This window comes from Spinacia oleracea, chromosome 3 (genome assembly GCF_020520425.1).
Source record: "Spinacia oleracea cultivar Varoflay chromosome 3, BTI_SOV_V1, whole genome shotgun sequence".
NCBI lineage: Eukaryota > Viridiplantae > Streptophyta > Magnoliopsida > Caryophyllales > Amaranthaceae > Spinacia > Spinacia oleracea.
This window is the reverse complement of record NC_079489.1, coordinates 10,677,162-10,702,592: the sequence shown is the minus strand read 5'-3', so window position 1 is coordinate 10,702,592 and position 25,431 is coordinate 10,677,162. Positions and strand designations below refer to the sequence as shown.

The 25,431-nt window shown below is 36.2% G+C and overlaps 2 protein-coding genes across 2 annotated transcripts; both read left to right on the top strand.

Annotated features, from left to right (window-relative positions):
* Positions 1-18,532: 18,532 nt before the first annotated feature.
* LOC110787368 (60S ribosomal protein L14-1-like) lies at positions 18,533-20,732 on the top strand. Its single transcript, XM_021991980.2, has 5 exons — positions 18,533-18,688; positions 18,771-18,872; positions 19,572-19,701; positions 19,784-19,896; positions 20,516-20,732. The coding sequence occupies exons 1-5, from the start codon at positions 18,686-18,688 to the stop codon at positions 20,567-20,569; spliced, it is 402 nt and encodes a 133-aa protein (XP_021847672.1). The 5' UTR covers positions 18,533-18,685; the 3' UTR covers positions 20,570-20,732.
* Positions 20,733-20,886: 154 nt separating this feature from the next.
* On the top strand, positions 20,887-25,286 carry LOC110787369 (putative protein phosphatase 2C-like protein 44). Its single transcript, XM_021991982.2, has 5 exons — positions 20,887-22,444; positions 23,094-23,378; positions 23,908-24,163; positions 24,598-24,752; positions 24,834-25,286. Exons 1-5 carry the CDS (start codon positions 22,412-22,414, stop codon positions 24,969-24,971), a joined length of 867 nt encoding a protein of 288 aa, XP_021847674.1. The 5' UTR covers positions 20,887-22,411; the 3' UTR covers positions 24,972-25,286.
* Positions 25,287-25,431: the final 145 nt, after the last annotated feature.

The following is a 25,431-nucleotide window of genomic DNA, read 5'->3' as shown; positions in this document are numbered from 1 at the left end:
AAGTCCAATTTATAATTATACATACAATTTTAAGAATCGACGATATTTTCCCATTTTCCCTAAAATTGTAAGTACCCATCATCTACATAAGAGACTTATATATCTTGGGGGACCGTGCGCGCTAGCGCACGGGCCAACAACTAGTTAGCTCAAATGCTAGTTTTGCTTGGTACCACCGACAGACCACATTTGACACCAGCGCTTCTCCTCCCTCTTCCTCCGCATCTCTTTATTGGGATTCATTTCTTTGTTAGGTTCACATTGATAAAATTAACTTATGCGGGTATATACAATGTCGCAGGTGTGTGGGGTAGAGGTAAAAATATTTTTAATTAAAAATAAGTAAAAATATTAATATATTTAGTTTACAAAAAGGTTCAATTAAAACTTTGAATTAATTGAAATAGTTTACAAAGTTACTACCACATAAATAAGTAAATATGATTTTTGAAGTTTATACTTGCATGCATAACTGAATCAGTTTTGTACTTCGTAAATAATTTTATGTAATTTTGTAAATGGTTTCATGTAATTGAATTTTAATTAAGTTGTTGTAAATAGTTATCTGGAGAGTTAAGACCACCATGAAAACATCTCATACAATCACTATAATCAACTACACTTCTCACATCCCCTCTGATAACAACAATCATGTACTCCACTCATGTTGTTCCTACGTTTGGAATCTGTCGAATTCCATTCATTATGTTTGCCTAACCATCCTTGAACATTTTTGCTCAACCATGATGTCAAAGATTTTTGAAATTGAAATTCCCTAATACCTCTTTTTTGCTCCAAGTTTTCTTTTGATATATAAAACTCAAGTTCGGCAAGTAAAAGTAATCACAAGACCCAACATTATTAGCATCTGGAAAAACCTCAAACTTAGTAGGACGGGAGGATGATGAATATCGACCTTCAATATACATAACTGGTTTTGCAACTACAGATGGCTCATAGGATGACAACAGAGTATCTGAAGGAGACTCATCAAACGTAACTAGAGTAGCAAGAGGTGGTACTAGTGAAGTCTCGATGACTAAAGAAAGTTGCGCAGAACTAGATGGAGCAGCAGAATGTGGTGGTATTGGTGAAGTCTCGATGACCGAAGAAAGTTGCAGAGAACTAGATAGAGCAGCAGCAGAAGGAGAAGATTCCATTAAAGATGCATTCTAGAGTATATATGTTGATTGATTAACATTTAAAAGTGAATTTTTTTTTTTGCTAATTACTACCTTAAAAAGTTTCAACTTTTTTAATTATCACTTTATAAGTTCTATTTTCAAAATTAACACCTTAATTTTACTAATGTTTTCAAAATCATCACCTGATATTCAAGTAGGAACACTATACGAGTGGGGTGAATTGTAAAAGGAACTTTAGTTAAAGTTTTTGCAAAACTTAATCAATTGAGGAACAGTGAACCAAATAAGCAGTATATATGTAATCTGAGGAAACTTATTAGTAAAAGAACCTCAAATTCTTTGACATATTACAATACCTCAATTACAACCTACTCCTTACATTCTAACCCGAATTCAACTCAAACTCAAGTTCCCACAGTGACTCCCTTCAATCACTGCGTTTCTCTGTCTCTCTCACAACTCGGACTAAACTCTAAGTCTAACTCGGTTCACTCAACCCTTTGAACATAAATTATGACTTGATAAATAATAAAACTCTCGTGTTTAATAATGCTTAGCTTAGTGAAATTAGGAACTCATAAACACTTAGATAGCTTAACCGACTCTTTACCCACTTAGATAGTTATAAGGGTCACTCCTATTTACCCACTCTTAATCTCTCTCTTCATCCACCTCATCACCCTCTCTTAATAAGAGTTACCTATCAAAAAATCCAAGAAATAACTATCTCTTAGTTACTCCCTCTTAAACAACTTTTACATGTATTTATTTTTATTTTTTGTAACAAAAATGTCAAAAAATGGTATAATATTCCCACAATCATCCACCTCATCCCACTCTTGTTTTTAAGAGCTACCTCTTATTTAGAGGAAGTCCCAATCAACCTCTAAATAAGAGGTAGTTAAGAGTTAGCTCTTATTTTTTAAGAGATAACTCTTAAATTTTCTCTCTCTTTAAGAGTGGGTTAAGAGATACCTCAATTGATGCTTTTAAAAAATATATGTCAAGCATTTTTAAAGGAACCAAACCATGTCATCTCCATGATTCTCTCAACCGTTACATGAGCAACCACTTACCAAGAGACGATTAAAACATATGAGAAAAATGTGGGGAAAACCACCTCAAAACAATTAGTTTGTTTAATGCTTGAAGAACAAGCCAGACTTATTTAAACATGTAAAGCAAGTATACAAACTTTTGTAAAAGACGGTCTTACGGGAAAGACCGCCTCGATGGCACATCAACTGCCACACAAGCTGCCAGGTGAAATGCTGACGTCAGCATCCAAAAATAAAAATATATATAATATTTATGATTTATTTTCATTTCATTTTCCAAAACCTAATTCGTTTCTTTCTCTCTCCTAATTCTCTGCCCCTCTCTCTCTCTCCTAAAAGAAGAATTGCTCCTCTCTCCTCCGTAACTAAAGGATCGGTGGCGATGGTGGAACTGCCGATCTTTCGGCGGCGTCAGGCTTAATTGTCGGACCTCCACCGCGCCTCGTGTCGGATTATCGTCGTTTACCGTCAAAGCGGCTGCAGGTACGGTGGTTTTCGTCGACAAGTCCGAAGCGAAGACGATTGTTTGAAGTTCAGGATACTCAAAGCCGCCAGCGCCTCCTTGCCACCGCCGGAAACTTCAGGTTTTTATTGCTTTTAGGTTTTTTATTTTAATTTTTTTGAAACTTTAAGCTTATTGGATTTGTGGTGTTCGTTTGGTAGGTAGCGAGCAGTGGTGATAGAGGAAGGAGATCGATTTGCGGTGCGAGACGGAAAATAATTTCCTCAACCATGTCAATCGTCGTCTCCGTCGTCGTTCGATTCAACTCGCTCTTGTTGATGGTGGCTTGTTGAGGTAATTCTTCATTTAGTTAGGTTTTTTACTTTTAAGTTTGTGTTTTGGAATGTCGATAGAATTTGATTGATTTTTGATGTATGTGATGTTATCTCGCAGCGGCAGGCCTGTGTTCCTCCTCTTTCTGGAAAAACAGTGTGCAAACCAGCTCCATTTTGTTGGTCTTGCGGCGGTGGCGGATGTGACTTGCTGTTGGTTGTGCGGTGTTGTTGGTGGTGTTCGAATGTTTGAACAAATTGCAGAAATAAGTTTGATATTTGAAAGATTATGTGGTTGCTGTTGGTAGGTGGTGATGATGATGTTGTTGTTGTTGTTGGTAGGTTATGATGATGTTGTTGTTGGATGCACTATACAATCAGTGATGTAGACATGTAGTAGTGCGGCTGATGCTTTGTTGGATGTCCTTTAGATGCCTTGACAGAGGTGGAGTTCAAAATGGCAGCTTGGTAGCCTCTTCGTTCGTTCATCTCCATATTTAGTTAATGATTTATGTAATAACTAGATTAGATCCCGTGCACGCACGGATTTTGATCATTTTTTCACAAAATATTTAGTTGAATATTTCCCCAATTACTGCATAGTTATAACAATTTTTAACATACTCATTTGTTCATCTAATATGCACATTTAAAAAGCTAATATGATCATTTGACCAAAATATTGAGTGATATATTTTATATTATTAATATAGAGATTTGACTAAAATATTAACAATTTACAATAATTATGATTACGTCGTATCTATTCTTGCCATAATGTATAAACTAAATTTTGTTTCCATACATAAATAGTTTATATAAAAGAAGGTAGAGAATAAAAATAAAATAAAATATATACACTTTTTTAGGAAAGTGGTTTTGGCGGGAAAAAATCGCACCAGGAATTGACACGTGTCATTCCTGGTGTCTCTTTTAGGATATAGTAATAGATTTTAGTTAATTTCGTGTAAGCTATGTTTAATTTTGTTTTAAGTTGAGAAAAAATCCATTTTAGTTAAGAAATAAAATTGTTTAGTTATTTTTTTTTGTATTTATCTCAATTTTTATAATTTGTATTTTGGTGTTGGGCTTCCTAGTTATGAATAACTTTGTTTTATTATTTCTCGAGTATTAGTTAAGATTTTTTGAGTACTAGTTACGATTTTTTGAGCTATAGTTATGATTTTGTAATTTTTGTTTACGATTTTCTAAATTTTAATTAATATTTTTCTAGTTTTAGTTATGTGTTTTCGAGTTTAGTTACTATTTTCTAAATTTTAGTTATCATTTCAGAAGTTTTAGTCAAGGTTTTATGAGGTTTAGTTATGATTAGTTAATCAACGTAACTAAGTAGTTAACTTGAAATTCAATTAGTTAACAACTTGAATCAATTAGTTAAGCACTGAAATTAATATTTTTCAGATATAAAGAAAATATGCGATAAGCCTTAAATTCAATTAGTTAAGCATTGGACCAATTAGTTACGCAATGAAACTAATTAGTTAAGCACTTGACCAATTAGTTACGCAATGAAACCAATTAGTTAAGCACTGTGACCAATTAGTTAAGCACTGAGACCAATTAGTTACGCAATGAAACATATGATTTAGTTATTTTTTGCACTGAAGTCATTTTTAGTTTAGTTAAAAATAATTATATTTTAGTTAAGAATTTCTGAGTTTTTGTTATGATTTTCTTAGGTTTAGTTAAGAATTATTTCGTTTTGTTTAAGATTTTTCTTACTTTTTTTCTTAAAATAGTTTTAGTTAACCTTTCTGAATATTTGTTACTCCGTGTATGTTTTAAAGTTTCAGTTAAGATTTCAAAAGTTGTAGTTAAAAGTGAAATCGTTTTAGTTAAACAAAGAAACCAATTAGTTAAACATTGGAACTAATTAGTTAATCAATGCAACCAATTAGTAAAACAATGGAACCAATTAGTTAAGCACTGAAACTAATTAGTTAAGAAATACAACCAATTAGTTAAGCAATGGAGCCAATTGGTTAAGCATTGAGGCCAATTAGTTAAACACTGGAATAAATTAGTTAAGCTTTGTAACTAATTAGTTAAGCAATGAAACCAATAAGTTTACAGTATAAAGAAAGTATTAGTTAAGCCTGAAATCCAATTAGTTAAGCCTTAAAGCCAATTAGTTAAGCAATGGAACGAATTATGGAACCAATTAGTTAAGCAACGAAACCAATTAGTTAAGAAATGGAACCAATTAGTTAAGCACTGAAACTAATTAGTTAAGAAATACAACCAATTAGTTAGCAATGGAGCCAATTGGTTAAGCATAATTGAGGCCAATTAGTTAAGCACTAGAATCAATTAGTTAATCTTTGTAACTATTTAGTTAAGCAATGAAACCAATAAGTTTACGGTATAAAGAAAGTATTAGTTAAGCCTGAAATTTAATTAGTTAAGCCTGAAATCCAATTTGTTAAGCAATGGAACGAATTAGTTTAGCAATGGAACGAATTAGTTAAGCAATGAAACGATTTAGTTAAAACAATGGAATAAATTAGTTAAGCAATGAAACCAATTAGTTAAGAACTGAAACCAATTAGTTAAAAACTGTAACCAATTAGTTAAACACTGTAACCAATTAGTTAAAGAATGAAACTAATAAGTTTACCGATATAAAGAAAATATTTGATAAGCCTGAAATTCAATTAGTTAAGCAATGGAACCAATTAGTTAAGCACTAGAACCATTTAGTTAATCAAAGAAACCAATCATTTAAGCATTCAAACTAATTAGTTAAGTTATGTAACCAATTAATTAAGCAATTGAACTAATTAGTTAAGCAATGTAACCAATAAGTTTACAGATATAAAGAAAGTATTTGTTAACCAACAATTAATTTTTTGAGCTTTAGTTAAAATTTCAGCGGTTTTAGTTACGTGATTTTGCGTTTTAGTCAAGATTTTAGAAGGATTAGTTATGATTTTAGAAGTTTTAGTTACATAGGCTTTTTTTAGTACTATATCAGAATTACTCAAATACGTGAATGACAAGTGTGCGGTCATCAAGGTAACACGACTGCTCAAGATAAGAGTTCAAGATTTAGCATAAGTCAAATGTCATCTAAAAGCTTAACAATGCAACTCCACCAACTCAGCACGCCACAATGAACAAAGTTGATGCTTAAAAGAAAATCAATTTCTTGCTTTGGTACATAAATTCTTCAATCTTCAAATCAATTTCAAAGGTACATAAAATCTCACAGATTCAGAAAACTGATGTCAAAAGACGCTGATAATTTGTCGCTTATAACAAAAAAAATGCAACAATGTAACTAAAACACTTTATTTCATAACTAAATATAAACAAAATATAACTAAAACAAAATCTATACAAAAAAACTACAAGAGTACTTCATATTTCTTGAAATCCACTGAAATACATATGCGACTCCATTCCTCTCTCCGGCTTCCTCGCCGCCGCTAAATCCCCCATCCTATGCTCGCTGGTGGCAGCGTGGTTAGCGAGATTGGAGAAACAATGACAACATCAAATTCAACTCATCAACGAATTCAAATTAAAAACCACCACCAACGCAACGAATCAGAGACAAATCAAAAATAAAAATACCTAAATTCAGCACAATTGAGTAGTTCTAAGAAGAACACGATCTAGCCGCACCATCGCAATTTCCAGTCAAAAAATTTTAAATCGAAAAAATCAACAAAAGCCTAATTTATAAATCAAAAAATAATCAAAATTAATTTGAAAAATCAAAAAACTAAAAGAGTTGAAGAATCAAAAACCTAAAAGAATCGAAGAATCGAGGAAAGATGAAAGACTTACATTGAAACGGAACGACGGGGAGGAGCTCCCCTCAGAATCTGGTGCACCTCTTCCATTGAAGGAAGAGGCAAAGCTTCCAGACAACCACTTTGAGGAGAGAGAGGAAGCCAAAGATATTGAAGAGGCGGAGGATTTGAGGAGTTTGAACCAAGAGGGAGAAGAGAAGAGAGAGAAATGTATCATTTAGGCTAACAACGGAATGAGGAGAGAGAACTGGAATTTGGTTTTATTAGCGCGTAAGACCACGCGCGCGTGATTTTCACTGTTGGTCTTTTCTACACGCGCCCGTAGGGCGGTCCTAGCTAAAAGTTGCTGAAACAAGTAATCCATGGGGAACAAGGTTTTGTAAAAATGAATCCAAACAAAACTTGTCGTTTTTATATTTTGCATAAAACTCTTAATTTATTTAACTTGATTCTCTTTCAAAAATATGCTACGACTCAATTTGTTCCTTGTGTTCGATACACTTTACTTTAAGCTAATTAAAGGCTTACATAAACCTAAAATTAACACTCTTTACTTTTAGAATTATGCAGACTTATCTTGAAACTTAAACTCTGATGCTTAATAGCAGGTTCAAGCTCTGGAACTTGTGACAAGAACTCAAACTAAACTTTATGTTGAATGATTGTGCTTGAGTGTCTTGTTTATGTCTTTATGCCTTGTGCCTATGACCTATGTTAAACATTGGATCAAATGTTCCTTTTTGGAAACTCTATGCATCATAGGAACACGAAACATATTGTTAGGAGTATGTTTGTGTCATCAACCAAACACTTAAGGTTAACGCCACCTCTGAAAGGAAACTATTAAGTTTGTTGTTAGTGGGCCCCACTCCAACGGGGTATGTTAAGTGATATGATTTTGTTTAATTAAACGGACTTCACAAAACTTGGGTACGGAGTATTAATTAAGTAGTCGAACAGACCTAAACTAACAATTTGTTCAAACAAAACCAAACACTAAACCGAAATAGAAACACTAATTTAGGCCAATCCTTACATTATAGACCTCATGCCTCATGGACTCATGGTTTATGTTGAGTTTATTCGTACATTTACCTGGATGCATTGCGGAAACTATTTTTGATACACCTAATATTATATGTCCTTATGTAAACTAGATACTCCGTAGTGGATTAGTGAGTTTGCCAAAATAATTTCTCGTCATTATTTCTTTATTATATATAGACATAAATTACATGTCATATTCTCGTCATCGGGTTCAAATTTACAATATTATTCATGTAATTAAATTATCCGGTTTTTTCATGAAATACCCCTGAGTTTTGGCGTAATTCACCAAAATGCCCTTCAAGTTTCATTTCGATAATACATAAAATGCACCTAAAACAAAACTTAATACCTCAAAGATCCTTGATGACATCATCAACCCTTAATCAACCTAATTAATATCTAACTAACCCACCTTTTAACCCATTAACCCACCCATGTCTTTTTCCTTTTTCGTTAATTTCCTCTTCTCTCTCTCCTCTTCCCTCTTCTCTTTCCTCCATGGTTGCCATGGAAGCTACCTTCAACACCGTTCAACCACAGTTCGGCCACCGCCAGTGTCTTCAATCCTCCACCTCCACACCTCCACCACCTCCTTACTTTCTTTTTCCTTCCCACATCTCTCTTGTTCCTCTGGTTCGGTTCAAAATCAAAAACAAAATTGAGCCTTGTTCTTCTTCCTCTTATGTTCCTGCTCCTACTTATTCTTCATCTTCTCAAGAAACAAACTCCCGGCCTCTCTCCTTGTTAAGATAGAATATGTTAGATATTATTCTGTGAATATTCTGTAGAGTCCTAACTATGGTATGTTACCTAATATGTAACCTAGGGTTTAGGTAATGAGTTGTACTATATATATACGTGTGTTATTAATGAGAAGGATACGAGATTACACAATATTTGACATGGTATCATGAGCCTAGGTTAAAAACCCTAGATTTTTTTTCTTCCGCACGCGTTTGAGAGAGATTGAGAACAGCGAATTCCTTCGCTAATTGAGTACTGAGTTATTAGGAGTTACAAATTCCTAGAGTATAACAATGGGTAACGATGAGGAGCCACCACAAAAGACAATCGCCGCCGCCGTCGACCTAGACTACTATCTCGGGTCGGGTGACGACCCCGGTATTGTCATCACCCCTGTGAAACTTAGAGGAGCGTCGAACTACGATGAGTGGGCCAAAGCGGTTCGTCGCTCGATGATTTCAAAATTTAAATTTGGCTTCCTTGATGGTTCTGTGAAGGAACCCACGGCGGATGAGACAAAGATGAAACATTGGATTGCGGTAAATTCGATGGTGGTGTCTTGGATCACAAACACCATAGACGAGACTTTGCGTTCAAATCTGGAAGACTTTGATATTGCTCACGAGTTGTGGAGTCATTTGAGGACGCGGTACTGCGTTGTGTCGGGCACTAGGGTTTGTCATATTAAGATGGCTCTGAGTGGCTGCAAACAGGGCACGTCGGAGAGCGTCATGGAGTACTATGGCCGCTTGTCGAAGGTATGGAAGGAGTACGTACAGTATGCACGAGTACAAAGGTGTATATGTGCGGGTTGTACATGCAACATAGTGAAGCAAGTGGGGGACATTCATGATGAAGATCGTCTGCACTATTTCCTAATTGGCCTAGATGATCATTATGAAGCCATTCGTGCCCAACTGTTAGCACGATCGCCGTTGCCAGGCCTCGACGAGGCGTACCAGACGGTTATGAATACCGAGACCATGCGCGCCAAGGCAACGAGGGGTACGGAGAGTGTCGTGGCTTTCAAGGTCGAGACTAAGGCGCGGTCGAGGTCGGGAGATGCGAGTGACACATTTTATGGTCATTGCAACCGTGAGGGTCATGAGGAAGAAACTTGTTATCAGCTGATTGGATTTCCAGAATGGTGGGATGAGAAGAAACGAGGTGGACGAGGGCCTGGTCGAGGAGGCAGGCCGACAGTTAGAGGAGGCAGAGGAGGTCGTGGGGCAGCGCCGTCGACCAGTGGTGTCGCTCGTGCCAATGCCGTGAGCAATGCCACAGGAGGGGCGACAACCACTGTGACGAGAGGAGGCGGATCGCAGGGCGTAGTGACGACAACCAATCATGATCTTGTTGGTGTGACGAAGGAGCAAGTCCAGCAAATTGTTGACATCTTGTCACGACCACCAAACAAGTTGCAAGGTAATCTTGATTTACGATGGATTGTTGGCAGTGGGGCCTCACGTCATGTAACGGGTGATATTTCAATTCTGAGAAATATCAAAACATCAAGAACTCAACAGGTTGTGCTACCAGGCGGTCAACCTGCAAATTCAAATCAATATGGTTCGGTGGTCTTGGAGGATGGTTTCGTGCTCGATAATGTTCTATTTGTGCCTAAATTGAACTGCAATTTAATTTCTGTAACTCAATTAAGTGACGAATTACATTGTGCTGCTCAATTTACTAACAAAATGTGTGTTCTTCAGGACCGCTCGACGAGGATGGTGATTGGCGTGGGTGATCGACATGAAGGACTATATTTTTCCGTGGGGCTCCGAGGGTTCGTGTGCTAGCAGTGGAGTGTGTGGTCGACTTGTGGCATCAACGTATGGGGCATCCGTCGGAAAAAGTGTTGCAGTTCCTTCCTCCTGTGAGTCATAAGATTAGGAAGAATAAAAACATTTGTGATGTATGCCCACGGGCGAAACAATGTAGGGAGAGTTTTCCAAATAGTGATAGTCGTGCAAGTCGCCCATTCGATCTTGTTCACCTTGATTTATGGGGGCCTTACAAAACACCCTCGTCGAGTGGGGCGAAGTATTTTCTTACCATTGTGGATGATTATTCTAGAGGTGTGTGGATTTATTTATTGTGCAATAAAATGGAAGTTGAATCGTCGTTTCTTAATTTTGTTGCCATGGTTAAATGTCAGTTTAATCAATCCCTGAGAGTTGTTCGTAGTGACAATGGTACTGAGTTTAATTGGTTGCAAGGTTATTTTCTAAAAAATGGGATTTTGTTTGAGTCGTCGTGTGTTGGGACACCTCAACAGAATGGGAGAGTCGAGAGGAAGCACCAACATATTTTGAATGTTGGGAGAGCGTTATGGTTTCAAGGGAATCTTCCTATATTTTGGGGGGAATGTATTCTAGCTGCTTGTCACTTGATCAATCGTACACCTACACCGGTCCTTGACAATAAAAACCCTTATGAGATGTTATTTGGAAAACCACCATCGTATGTGTCTATCCGGGTATTTGGGTGTCTGTGTTATGCGTATAATCTCCGGAGTAAAGGGGATAAGTTTGCGTCTCGTGGTCGCAAATGTGTGTTTTTGGGTTACCCGTTTGGCAGGGAGGGATGGCAACTGTACGACCTAGAGACACACGAGTTCTTTGTCTCACGGGATGTCAAATTTCATGAACGGGCGTTTCCATTCGCAGACACGTCGACTATGTCGCCTGCACTGCAGGAGGGTGATGGGGTGATTGACCAGTGGGGTTTGGATGAGAGTGGGACTGGATGTGCTCAGGAGGTGTCGCCTGCAGGTGACAATGAGGAGGTGTCGTCTCCTGCGGGTGACATGGAGGAGGTGTCGTCGCCTGCGGGTGACACGGAGGAGGTCTTGTCGCCTGTGAGGGCGGAACAACAACATGATACACCTAGTCGAGTGGAGTCAGACGTCGTCTCATCAACGACAGGTGTGGATGAGACGACGGGTAGTGATGAGAGTGAGACAAGGCAGTGTGTGGAGGATACGGAGTTAGGAAGGGGGAAGCGTGCGAAGTTTCCGTCGACAAAACTGAAAGACTGTGTGATACATACAATACGGGAAAAATATAGTACTTCCGACAAAACACCTACGGCGTCACCACCCTCAGGCACTCCTTATCCTATCACATATTTTGTTAATTATGAGCGTTTTTCGTCAAAGCACAGGCATTATATAGCAGCATTGCAAGAAGGGCAAGTTCCTAAGAGTTTTAAACAAGCGATGCAGCATGAGGGGTGGCGTCAAGCAATGGCTGCTGAAATCGACGCGTTGGAGGAACAGGGGACATGGACGTTGGAAAATTTAGCGGAAGGGAAGAAAGCACTGGGGAGTAAATGGGTGTATACTGAGAAGCGTGATGAGGATGGGAATTTGTTGAGACTGAAGGCCCGATTGGTATGTCTGGGGAATCATCAGGAGGAAGGGTTGGATTATAATGAGACGTTTTCTTCCGTCGCGAAGATGGCTACAGTTCGGACTTTCCTAGCTGTCGCAGCTGTCAAACAGTGGGACGTGCATCAGATGGACGTCCACAACGCTTTCTTGCATGGTGACTTAGAGGAAGAGATTTATATGAAGATTCCTCCTGGATTTCAGAAGAATAATTCTGACAAGGTGTGTCGAATGAGAAAGTCGTTGTATGGGTTGAAACAAGCACCTAGATGTTGGTTCCAGAAGTTGTCGACTGCACTGACGCATTATGGCTTTCGACAGTCGCTGTCGGATTATTCGCTCTTTACCCTGTCTAAAGGTACGTTGCAGCTGTGTGTGCTCATCTATGTGGACGACATGATTGTCGCAGGCAATAATAAGGTTGCTCTTGAGAATTTTAAGGCGTACTTGAGGGAGTGCTTTAAAATGAAGGATCTCGGGACTCTAAAGTACTTTCTTGGGTTAGAGGTGGCACGCAGTAGTCAGGGGTTCTATGTGTGTCAGAGAAAATATGCCCTCGACATCATCTCAGAGGCTGGATTGTTGGGAGCAAAGCCTGTGGACTTTCCTATGGAACAGATTCATAAGTTGGCATTGGCAGATGGGCCAGATATGTCGGATGGTGAGCAGTATAGGCGACTGATCGGACATCTGGTTTATTTGGCTGTCACACGGCCAGACGTCGCCTACTCCGTACATGTATTATCCCAATTCATGCAAGCACCAAAGGAGGCACATTGGGAAGCAGGTTTGCGAGTCGTGAGATACTTAAAGAAGTGTTCGGGACAAGGTATATTACTTAGGTCGGACAGTGCGTTGCAGTTGGAGGGGTGGTGCGATTCAGATTGGGCAGGTTGTCCAATGACGCGTCGGTCGGTGACTGGATGGTTTGTGTTACTTGGGATGTCGCCAGTTTCTTGGAAGACCAAGAAACAACATACTGTTTCTCGATCGTCTGCTGAGGCAGAATATCGGTCGATGGCAGCTCTGACGTGTGAATTGAAGTGGTTGAAACAACTCCTATGCGACTTGGGGGTGACACACGACCAAGGTATGAGGATGTACTGCGACAGTCAGTCTGCGTTGCATATCGCACAGAATCCGGTGTTTCATGAAAGGACAAAACACATCGAGTCAGATTGTCATTTCATTCGAGATGCAATCAAGGAAGGGGTCATCAGTCCGTCGTATGTGTCGACGAAGGTTCAGTTAGCAGATATCTTCACTAAAGCGTTAGGGAAGGCGCAATTTGAGTTTTTTTTGAACAAGATGGGCATTCGAGATCTTCATGCTCCACCTTGAGGGGGGATGTTCAGATAGAATATGTTAGATATTATTCTGTGAATATTCTGTAAAGTCCTAACTATGGTATGTTACCTAATATGTAACCTAGGGTTTAGGTAATGAGTTGTACTATATATATACGTGTGTTATTAATGAGAAGGATACGAGATTACACAATATTTTACACTCCTACTCCTTCTCAACCCCCCCCCCCCCATTCCCACCAGTCAATTGCCATCATCAAACCTTACAATGTCGTCCTCTTTGATTCTAAGAACATCCAAATCATCAATTAATTTAATCCCCACCACCCAACACCTCCCTGTTCGCCATCTATCCACCGCCGCGAGTGGTGGCGCTATTCAGGGGGATCCACAACCGTCTTCCTCCGTGGATTATTGCACCTTTGTCTTCTTCGGCGAAGATGGGTTGAATTTCTTGTTCGTTTTAAATGGGTGATCGGAGTTGTAAATTGAATTGTAGAAATTGAATCATAAGCAAATAGGTGGTCAATTTTTTTTCTTTTCGGGTAAGCAAATTGAATTGTAGAAATTAGGGGGATCCAATTGGGGAGCCTAATTCGAGAATTGGGGAATTATGGAGGTTGAAGCATGGAGGAGTGAGAAATCTTGAGCTTAGATTTAATGGTGGTGGATAGATGTTGTTGGTCTATTTCGGCTAACAAAAATGAAGCAACATGGTGGTGGGTTAATGGAAGAAGGAAAGGGGGGAGAGAAAAGAAAAAGAAAATGGTGGGTTTGTGTGTCAATGGATGAGTTAATTAATTTTGTTAATTGGTGGGTTGATAAGGGGTTAATTAGAGATAAGGTGGGTTAAATTAGACGTTAATTGGTTGATTATGGGGTTGATGATGTCATTAAGTTTTTGTGTAAGACCGCCTAACGGACCATTTTTTTGGTACTAACTAAACTAGTGTAAAACATAAAAGTAATAAAATCATAACTAATTGAATAACAAAATAGTTAAGGTATAAAGATAAATAGTTAATTTTATGTGTCGAATAGTTATTACTTTTGAACAAACTTATTATTAACTACAACTCATAAAATCTTAACTAATTGATCTTATGGCTTAACTAATCAGTTTCATTGTTTAACTAATTGGTTCAGTGCTTAACTAATTGGTTTCGTTGCTTAACTAATTGAATTTTTGACTTAACTAATTGGTTTCAGTGGTTACTAATTAGTTAAAGTGCATAACTAATTGGTTCCAGTGCATAAAAGTGGTCTAACCGTTAAACCGTCTTTCCTAAAAATTTGTAAAATTTTAATCAGGTTCTATATAAGTATATTTTCCTATATTTATTTTGTTGCAACAAGGTCCATAAGTTCCAATCATGTCATATTGGATCAATCACGAGTAATCAGGTCCATTAAATTCATATAAGTTTAGGTATCATCCAACAAAGAGAATACACCCTAAAATCCCAAAATCTCTTATGGACCTCCACCTCCACTAGCTAGCAAATCTTTTCTTTCCTATGTGCTTATTAATTTTCATTATCATATATTAGAGGTGTTCAACACCTAGAGAAATCATGAAGTTAAGCATCATACAAAGTTCATTTGTGATAATATAGATTAATGTTAGCTTTAATTTGCCTCTATATATGTTAGCCTTTGACAAATATCAATAGTTGAACTTTGGACGCATGAATGGTGAGGCATCTAATCTGATCTTCTTACCCTTGTGCTATTCTTGTTGATTCTTCGTGGACATTCATGATTCGAATCTATTCACAACAGCCTATACTTTTGAGAAAGAGTATACTTGTACAGTTGTACTCCGTATATTTTTTTCAAGGCAATACTTGTCGTTACCAAAATAAATATCGAGGTATTTAGATTTAATATTTATATATATCGACTAAAAAGCTTTGAATAAGGTGAAAACTATAATTTAAAAAGGAAACGGAGAACCAATATGAGTCCAAATAATCAGTTAGGCTATCTAAATGTTTCTCGTGTCATTAATTTATAACAGTTTTTGTAGTTTTCCAACTCTCTAAACTGATTTTTGGTTTCTTTACTTTTAAATTAGTTTCATTGACTTACTTTTTACTAGTTTTTCTCTACTCTTAGCTCGAACTAAGTCTTATCCCTTACGATGCACTTATTTTTGTTACTTTTAGAAAATTAGTTAAGTTGTCTATGTAATAAAGGAAACTAAGAATGAAAATCGAAAGCTTTAAAACAACGGAACCGGATGAGTTTGGAGTTTGATGAATTTGTTCAATTAAAATTGGAATGTAAAACTTGTGAATCCGCAACACAAGGTCACCTATCCTATGACTGCTCCAAGAAGAGTATGGTTTACTTTGTGGACTCGCAGTTTCTGAACATATGAACTCTCTATAAGAAGAAAAAAAGTGACTTTGATGATATGATATGATATGAGTATTACATCAAATCTTAATGTACTTGTTTGAAAGAAATTCAAAGGGATTACAAAACTGATCAAAATAATCCGTAGTTGTTTGAAAAGAAATATATAAATTTAGAATAATAGTTTAAATGTATGCGAAAAAAAAGGAAAAAATAAGTTGAGATGGACAGAGAGAAAAATACATATTTAAAAAAAAAAAATCTTGAAGAGATAAACATTCAAAATTTCAGACTTTTTAATAGATTTTGGTTTATCAATACAATGATATTAAAATTTTGCGTTACACACTTACACTTCGATTTCGAATTTATCAGGTTTGACCAAACAAAAAAGTTAATAGATTTCTCGAGTCGATCAATAAGTCTTCAAATCTTGGTCATGACCCCTTTTTTCGATCAATTTTTACTTTACCACAATAAGTGACTAATTGATTATAGAACATAAAGGGTTGGAAATCGATTTGAAACTAAAATTGGTTGGATAACGGGTTACAAACTAAAATTAATGTATTAATCTATTTTATTAAGGTTATGATATGCTAATAAAGCACAACATACGGTTGGTAAAATCCAAACCAAACTAAAATTGCATAAAAAACTGTAAAGTTCCTTATTATGAGCTCAAAAGAAAAGAAATGGACCAAACAAAATAAGAATATGCATTTCTTTTTAAATTATACTTCGTATGTTTTTAGAGAAGCCAATTAAGTAACTAGTACAATTACTCATTTAAGTCTTATAGGCTACTGTTAGAATGTGGTTGAAATTTATCTTATAGCGATTTTTTCTTGGCGTTTAATGAAATCTAAGGGCCCGTTCGGCGATGATTTTGTTTCCTGTTTTTCCGTTGCGTTTTCTAGAAATACAAAACCAAACCTGTTCGTTAAAAGCGTTGAAAAAAACAAATCCCGTGCAATTTTATTAAAACCGCAGCGGAAAACTTGGAACCATAAAAAGTGGTTTCGGATTTTTCGATTAAATAAACTGACTGCCCCTGTCACTGCACCGCCTCAACAAGAACCAGAAATCTGCCTGTGTCACCGCCTCAACACTTTCCGTTTAATCGGATACCTCCGGTGTCTCCGTTGTTCGCCACCACCGACCAACACTTTCGCTGCAGCAACTCATGTCTTTTGATTACTTTGCTGCTTCTTTTGAATCCTCTGATTTCATTCTATCAAAAATTAAATTTGCCCATCTCTAATTGAATTACTTCAGACGAATTTCTCATACCCATTTATATTTTGGTTTTGTGGCCTTTAGCTTGATTTGCAGAGGGAAAATGTCTAAAAGAAGAGGAAGAAAATTAAAGCACAGTCATAGACTCACTGGAAGTATTTATCTGCTCTTCTTTTTGTATTTAGTAATATATGGACTAATATAGAGTTTTAAAGTTCGAATAATTTGCCTGTTTTGTATGCTCGAAGGTATAACAATAAGCAATGGAGTTATGGAGGTAGATTTATGGAGGGAGTTGGAAGACGGACACTGAGTTGAGAGGAGAGAAGTAATACTGATCCCAAATTTATTTTTGTTTTTGAAATTTGATAATACCCCACTTGAGATCCAAAGTGCTGTACACTTGTACATGAAGTCTTTTTTTTTTTTAATTGTATATTGTACTCATATTTCAATGTAGTTTTATTTTGGTTTTGAAAACACATAATAATAAAACGGAAATCAGTTTTGAGTTTTTTAAAAATAAAAAACTGAAAACCCACAATGATACCGAACGAGCCCTAAATTGTTGGCTTTTCATTATTAAAACTAAAAAAAAACCTGAAATCGATACCCCTTGAGTTCCAGTAGAGCTGATTAACATGAGCCCGGTTCAGTGGCCCGACCCGAAAATTCCCGGATTTTGGGCAGAATATTCCGAACCAATTTCCGGGCCCGGCCCGGCCCAAACTTTTTTAAAAAAATTGTCGGCTTTGGACAACGCAAAACAACAATTTTAGTTATAAATTTGGCTCGACCCGAAATTGGCCCGAAAGCCCGTTATTTTGGCCTGAAATAACGGGTTTTGGGTACGAAAAAGGGCCCGAAGTTTTGTTCGGCCCGACATATCAGGCAGATTTTTATGCCCTTGACCCGGCCCGAACCCGAACCCGGTCCGCCTTTGATCAGGTTCCAGTAGGGGTGGCAATGGATCGGGTGAAGCTCAATCCGCATCCATCCATGACATTTCATCCGTCATCCAACCCATCCATCATCCGTAAAATTCTTCATCCACATCCGACCCATCCATCATCCACGGGACCACGGGTGATTCGGGTGGGTCGGGTGAGAATCGGGCGAAATAAATTTGAAGATATATAAAAACAACTTAAAGTGACACATATTGCAATTAGGAATAATTAGTCCACATATAGTCCACATGACTATTTTTCTTTTTTAAAAACCATTGCGTAACTTTTACAAAGCTTTAGAATTTATCTTTGTGTTATCCTAGTAAGGGAATGCAATATTTTGTGTTACACTTATGTCTAGTATAGTTTTATTTACAATAATAAATATATTATGAAAGTAAATTATGATAAATTAAAGCATACAACTAATGTAATAGGTTGATGGATCGGGTGGTGGGTTGGATACACCTTCATCCATATCCGACCCACCCGTCATCCGATCCATCCATCATCCGTCAACCATCTGCTTTTTTTCGGATTTTTGTCCATAAAATCTGGATCGGGGGGATGGATGTCCATCGGATTCGGTTGAAATTGCCAGCTCTAGGTTCCAGACTTCCGGTTTCGATTAGAAGGAACTGGTTGCAAATGAATCAAACTGAACTTTTATCCAAACGGTAAACTCAACCCGAAGTTATTCGAACCAAACCGAGTGACCCATCGCAAAAATGAAAATATCACTTAGCCCAAATACGCCCGACCCAAACCCAAATGACCGTCACATAAAAACCTAATAAAACCCTAAACACATCAATATTTCTTAGCTGCCTCCTTCATCCTCTCGCCACTCCACTTCAGGGAAAAGCAAAATCCTTCGCATTTCGAAAATGGTAATCTTTCTCTCTCATCTGTTCTGCTAATTTCAATGGAAATTTATCACAATTTTTCTAATAATCTATTAAATTGATGTAGCCTTTCAAGAGATACGTGGAGATCGGAAGGGTTGCTCTTGTCAACTACGGAAAAGATTATGGCCAACTCGTCGTCATCGTTGATGTTCTTGACCAGAACAGAGTAATACCCGTTTTATCCTTTCCAGTTTTCTCTCACTTTGTATGAAATTTATGGTCTTTCTGCATTTTTAGGGTTTTGATTTAGGGTTTTTGTTTGTTGTTGATTATAAGTCATTGGTTGTTGATTTAGGGTTAACAGTAAGCATGTGATTTGAACTGAAATTACATTTGTAGGCTTTTTGATTAGTTGGATTGCCATCAATGGTTTTTTTTTTATTGTTCCGAAAGCATGATATGTGGATATTACAAGTTTTCTGCTGGAAATGGGTATCTCAATTGTAATCAGTTAATTTGAGAGCTATGGTGTTGAGTGGAAATTCCAAGAATGCACATTTGATATTAAAATCTTCTTTTGATAGGATGTTAACATTGATAATGTTTTCGTATGGGCACTAATGTTAATACCTCGAATATCTAACATGTTAATTTTAACATTGATTACTTGTCTGGGCGTGTTCTATGTTAACCTCTAATATTTGAGTGTTTGACACACTTACATGGTTGTGGACGCTTGACCCTTAATTCGAACAAATCGTAGGAAGTTTTAGTTGTGTTGTCGACCCTAGCAATTCGCCTTATCCATTTTCTAGAGATGATTTATAGTCGGAATTTAAGCTTTGTTATTGTTGGGATCACGATTTGATGATCCCTTGAAGGAGAATTTGTTCAATTCTAATTTGTTCATGAAATTGCATTTTAGGTTCTAGTTGATGCTCCTAACAGGGTTAGAGGTCAAATGAACTTGAAGAGGCTCTCTTTGACCGACATCAAGGTCGAGATTGAGAAGTCACCAAACAAGAAGACCCTCGTCAAATCTATGGAGGATGCTGGTATGGTTTTTTGATCCCGGATTGATCTTTTGCTGCTTTTTCTTTGGGTGTGCTTTGTTGTGAAATTGCTATGATGTCGCAGATGTTAAGAACAAGTGGGAGAACAGTTCATGGGGAAGGAAATTGATTGTCCAGAAGAGAAGAGCTGCTCTTAATGACTTTGACAGATTCAAGATCATGGTGGCCAAGATCAAGGTTTGTGTTTGCTTATATGATTGTCTTCACTTGTACTCTCTGTCCTACAGTTTATATGTTGGATGAATTGTCATTTTGCCTCCATATTCTTATTCTGGATGTTCCTAGTAATAGTTTGATTTTGGGGATGTTTATTATGAGAAGAAAACTTTGTAGTCTAAGTTCGATATTTCGGATGTTTTATTGTGAGAAAGAAAGCTTCTGAAGGTGCTTGTCAATACATCAAGGAACGTTTTTTTTATATGCTTTGTGAGGGGTGAAATTTGTCGGTTGTCTTGTTGTTTAATCGTTTGGATATTGTTTCTGATGGAGGAAGTTTAGGTGCCCTGCAAGACCCTGTTGCATGCCTGCATCTATTAGTTTTTCCCAGCTCCATTCTTTTTTTTTTGCGAAAAAAGAACAGCTACAGGTTCATAACATAGTTAATTAGTTACAGCAGAATCAATACCAAAATAAGCAGAGCTAAGCTCAATATCCTTATTACCAGCTCCATTCAGGATCATCTTATATTGCTTTAGTTTAACTTGCTATTTTTGGAATTTTAAACTAGCGTTTCATCATGTTTTATACTGAGTATTCAGTGTGCTGATTTATCTGTGATTTCGTTTTACTTCTGCAGAAATCTGGTGAAGTGAGGCAGGAGCTTGCTAAGTTGAAGAAACAGGCTGCATAAACTGTTAGGATTCCAGATTTTGTTATTCAAGATTTAGAAAATTTTGAGCGACTCTTATTTTGTTAAGTACCTACCTATAATAGCAAGGGATTTTATTTCTACTGTCTTGGTTTTTGTATCAATACTTTGTGCCTGAGAAATGAAGCTATTAATCTGTTGGTTATAGGTTTTTATTTTTGATTTGCACTAAAAGCTTCAATTTCTATTGTTTCAACAATGGTTAAATCTTTTCTTCGCAAAAAGCAATGGTTAAGAAAAATTTAAAAACTACTCCCTCCGTTCCAAAATGTTTGTTACGTATTCCTTTTAAGTTGTTTCAAAATGTTTGTTACATGGGGAATCTTTCCTTTTATAAACTTATTATAATATTATTTTTTGTGCCAACTTTTAATTTTAATTGGTCCAATTTTTTCAACTCATTAAATTTCTTTACAATTTCCTAAGTACGTTAAGTTAGCAATCTTTGTGCTTTTTCATTATTGGTTCATTTTGATAAATAAAACAATCTTATTGGTTGTTGTAATTATTAGTGGATTGGGGTTTTACTTGGTTTATTTTTTTAATAAAAAACCAAAAGAATCTTTATTATACGTTAATAAACGTGCAAAAGTCCAAACGTAACAAACATTTTGGAACGGAGGGAGTATTATTTTCCCTAGTTGTAAATTGCCCAAATGAGACATAGTTTTGATTGTAGGACACACTGTTCGTGTTTCTTGTTTCATTATTAAGAGCTTGCTTTTAAAATTTTTATGTCCATATATTGTTGGTAAATGGTAATGTTTTGGTGTTAAGAGTTTTAAATGGCATAAATTTAAACATAATTTAAAGGTCATTTCAACTATTCATTTGGCTAATATCATACTTGTAGAAAGCTAAATTTAGGGAATCCTTAAATGAATTCCTCTTAAGTCTCAAAGACAAGACAGTGAAAAAAAAATTTTGAAGAAATTTTGCAGAATCTATAAATTGTCTTTGACTAGGCCAAATTCACATAAAACACATAAAACTACATAAAAAACACATAAAACGTGCGTGTTTCATTAAATTAGTTTAACGAAACACCCTAAAAAACACCTAAAACAAGTGACTAATCACATCTCAAGTATTTTTCTAACAGCTTATCTGTTTCACCAAACTCTTACCTTGTTCGGTATCACTATCAGTTTTTGATTTATTTTGTTTAGTAAATCATGATTTAGAACATATCGAATCATGTTGATTTTGAAAACTGACAACGAAAAACTAGAAATTACTTTTTATGGTGTTCATATTTTGGTTTTTACTTTTATTTAAAATAGAAAATTGTAAGCAAAAACTAAAACCGAACATTGATTTCACCTAGCTTGGTCATATATCACGATAGTTCAAATTTTTAATAGGGATAAGTATGTTTACCAATGCATAGTGTAATTATTCGTTTATATCTGCCTAGAAGCTATATTTTCCATATAAGCACACTAATTTTAGGAAACAATTCGAAAATAAATAAATCATGTTTATCGTCTAATCGAATCTGATTCATTGCTGTCTATAGCTCGTCTGAACACAAAAAAAAAAGGGGAAAAAAGAAAATTAAAGTTGTCATCAAAATTTAAGTTTCAAGTTTTCATTTCCCAAAAAAAAAAAAAAAAAAAAAGTAAGAATCCAAAAACTTATATCCAGCATTAAACATGCCACATTAAAAGCACCTTAAACCCTTGCTTAAAATGAAGGTTATGAAAATATTGAACTTTACTTTGGACTTTTCACAATTATCACGTTATAACACCATCTTCCTAATTCCTAAATTCTCTGCTAATTCTTTCTACGGTTCTACCCATTAGCTTCCTCCATTCTACCATGAAACTCCCACACATATTTTTCAAGTTCCAGGTAATTACATTTTATTTTGTTCTTTTAAAATAAAAAAAATCTTGTTTCAAATGATTTTTGAGTTTTTAGAATATTTTAATAGATGTGTAATTAATGGTATGATATGGCATGGGTTTATGTTTGATTTACTTGTTATGAGAAAATAAACACATTGGGTGTTTGAATTAGCTAGAAACATTAGTTGTTTATATGAATTCGTAAAATCAGTCGTTGTATGTTATTATTTACAGAGTTAAAAAAAAGAGTTATTCAAAGTAGCTTTTTTCGTTTTTGTTCAAATGGTTTTTAAAACCGTTTACCATATGCAACATTTTGGCTGTTTGATCACGTGAAAAAGTCAATGATCATTAATGGTGCGTTCTATTCACCTGATTTTCTCTCATTTATTTGAAATTTCCTGAACTTATCTAAACTTTTTTTTTTCATGAACTAAGAGGAAATAAGGTGACTGAACATAGCCTAAGTCCAAACACCGGCAAGGGGGCAATAATTGTATGTAGGAAGGTGGGATTATGGGGAAATTAGGTTAGAAGTAGTAGAAAAGTTGTTGAATTTCAATTTCCAATCCAATATTGTGCATGAGAACTAATGTTATTGAAATTTCAAAACAGAACCTTGTGAATTACACATGTTTGTTAAATTGGTGCAGGCATTCAGGTGGAAGAGTTTGCTTAAGGGGGGTGATGGTGTTGATGGGTCTAAAAATGTGAAGAAACCATCATGGATGGTGCCAATCTCACATGGTTATCATATTGTCGAGGGTCGATCATGGAGAGGAGAAGATGAAGAGTTAGAAAAACCAGACAATGTTGTTGTACAAAGAGAAGAAATTGACAATCTTGAGTTGTGGTTTTATGGTGTTTCAGATGCTGGTGTTGGTGATGGCATCAGTAGGTACTTACAGTCAAATCTTTTTGACAGGAAACTAAAGGAGGTATGCTCATGCATCCAATTATACCTTTGCTATGTTAAATCTTTTGTGACCTTATAAAAATTGTTGTGAGGTGAGACTCAAAATTGATTTTTTGTTGTGAATTGTGACCTTTACCCAATTTTTGGTGGTTTAATCCAATTTTTCGGCGTTGATTCGCGCATGCCGGACATTTGCTCATTAAAAAAATGATTTTTTCCCTTAGCTTTCCCTCCAATTTCCCCCCACTTAACTACCCTAAAAACCTCCAACAAAATAAAAAAAATCCATGTCAACTGAAGGGAAAAAAAATCATTTTTTAATAAGCATATGCCTGGAAGGCGCGAGTCAACGCCGAAAAATTGGAGTAAACCACCCGAAATGGGATAAAGGCCCAAATTCACAACAAAAGATCAATTTCAGGTCCAATCTCGCAACAATTTTGTGATAAGGTGTTTTGTCACAATTTCTGAACTTTAAAAAGTCGTTTATGACCAAAAAAATCCTTCAATCTATGTGTTTGACAAATTTATTCTGATGTTGAACTATATAGAATCTGATGATTAGAAAGAGCAAAGAAACAATGAAAAAGGCTTACCTTGATGCAAGAACAAAGCTCGAGAGTGATAAACAGGAGAAGATAGTAAATGCTGGTTCTGCATCTGCAATGATCGTTAATGGAGAAAAGATTGTGATGGCTCAGATGGGTGGTTACAGAGCTATTGTTTGCAGAGATGGTATGGCTCATCAGTTGGGGGAAACACATCAGTATAGAGGAAAAAGGCATTGGCCTCATCGGCTGATTTCAGGCACGGGCTACTTTGGTCTTTTTACCATTTCTAAGGCTCCGTTTGGTAGGGTGTAAAACACTTTCATGGAAAACGATTTTCCCTTTTTTATTCATTTCACGTTGTTTCGTTTGGCAAAGTCCCTCAACGGTGGAAAAACATTTTCCATTTAAAAGGAAGGAAACCACTTTTCCATCTTCCCTCCTCACCTCCATCTTTCTTTTTCCCATCAATCTTCACCTATTTCCTCTAATTTTCCTTTTTTTCGTTAATTTTAAGGAGTCAAACAAAGGAAAACTAGTTTGGAATTGTGTTTTTAATTGATAAAAGTTTTCCATAGAAAATCATTTTTCACTTTTACGTCAAACCAAACAGAGCCTAAATGCATGGTGTTCTGTTCTTTTCCGAACTCAATATTGAATTAACTGGTCTGATCATGGCTATGCATATATCAGGGGCACTGCGCATTCCAAAAGTTAGCATACAAGCATGCCATTCAGGAAAGGAACCAAACAGAACACAGGGAAACACTTCAGAACTGATTACTGTTACTGAAAGAATAGATTCAGAAACTGAATTTATCATCTTAGCAAGCATTGGTATTTCAGAGGTAATTTTATAATAACATACTGTATGTTTTAACTTGATTATGAAACCAAACCAGAAATTTTATCTTGGAATTTTCTCTCAGGTAATGAGGAATCAAGAGGCAGTTGACTTAATCAGGCACATAGATGATCCTCAAGAAGCTGCTGAATCTTTAGCAAGGGAAGCTTTGGCAAGAATGAGCAAGAGCAATATTTCTTGCGTAGTTATTCGTTTTGATTAGTACAAACTTTATACTTTTTGGAATTTAATATTCTTCCCATCTCTCTTATAGTACAATTTTGTACCTTTTGAACCTATTTAAATGTAACTAGTGTGGAATGAAGAGCATATGTTTAGGTAGTGAACTGTGTTAGTTTCTATCTCTGCGTAATCAGGTTCCGCTTAACGGGAAGTTGTTTCTGCAGATAGAGGAAATCGGAATTACAATTTGTATGAGAAATCAAATAGTAAATCAATTCAATTAATCAAGTACATAGGAGGTGAAGAGAACAAGGGAACTGATTTTGGCACTCCTCTTTGTGAGTTGAGAACGGAAAACTGTTTTCTCGTAGTGGGAATGCCAAATCAAATCCCAGAAACAAGGCCTAAGACTGAGTATTTACAACTTCATTATTATCTTTAGATGTACCCTTCAGAATTAAGGCTACATTAACCCTAGTTCATCAAAATGGGTTAATGAT

What these genes read in the sequence shown, in the direction of transcription:
- LOC110787368 (XM_021991980.2), top strand. An exon ending in ATGTTCTTGACCAGAACAGA is followed by an intron (nt 18,873 to 19,571) that starts GTAATACCCGTT and finishes ATTGCATTTTAG; the next exon opens with GTTCTAGTTGATGCTCCTAA. An exon ending in TCATGGTGGCCAAGATCAAG is followed by an intron (nt 19,897 to 20,515) that starts GTTTGTGTTTGC and finishes TTACTTCTGCAG; the next exon opens with AAATCTGGTGAAGTGAGGCA.
- LOC110787369 (XM_021991982.2), top strand. Translation starts at nt 22,412, where the DNA reads ATGAAACTCCCACACATATTTTTCAAGTTCCAG. An exon ending in TTGACAGGAAACTAAAGGAG is followed by an intron (nt 23,379 to 23,907) that starts GTATGCTCATGC and finishes TGAACTATATAG; the next exon opens with AATCTGATGATTAGAAAGAG. An exon ending in CAAGCATTGGTATTTCAGAG is followed by an intron (nt 24,753 to 24,833) that starts GTAATTTTATAA and finishes ATTTTCTCTCAG; the next exon opens with GTAATGAGGAATCAAGAGGC.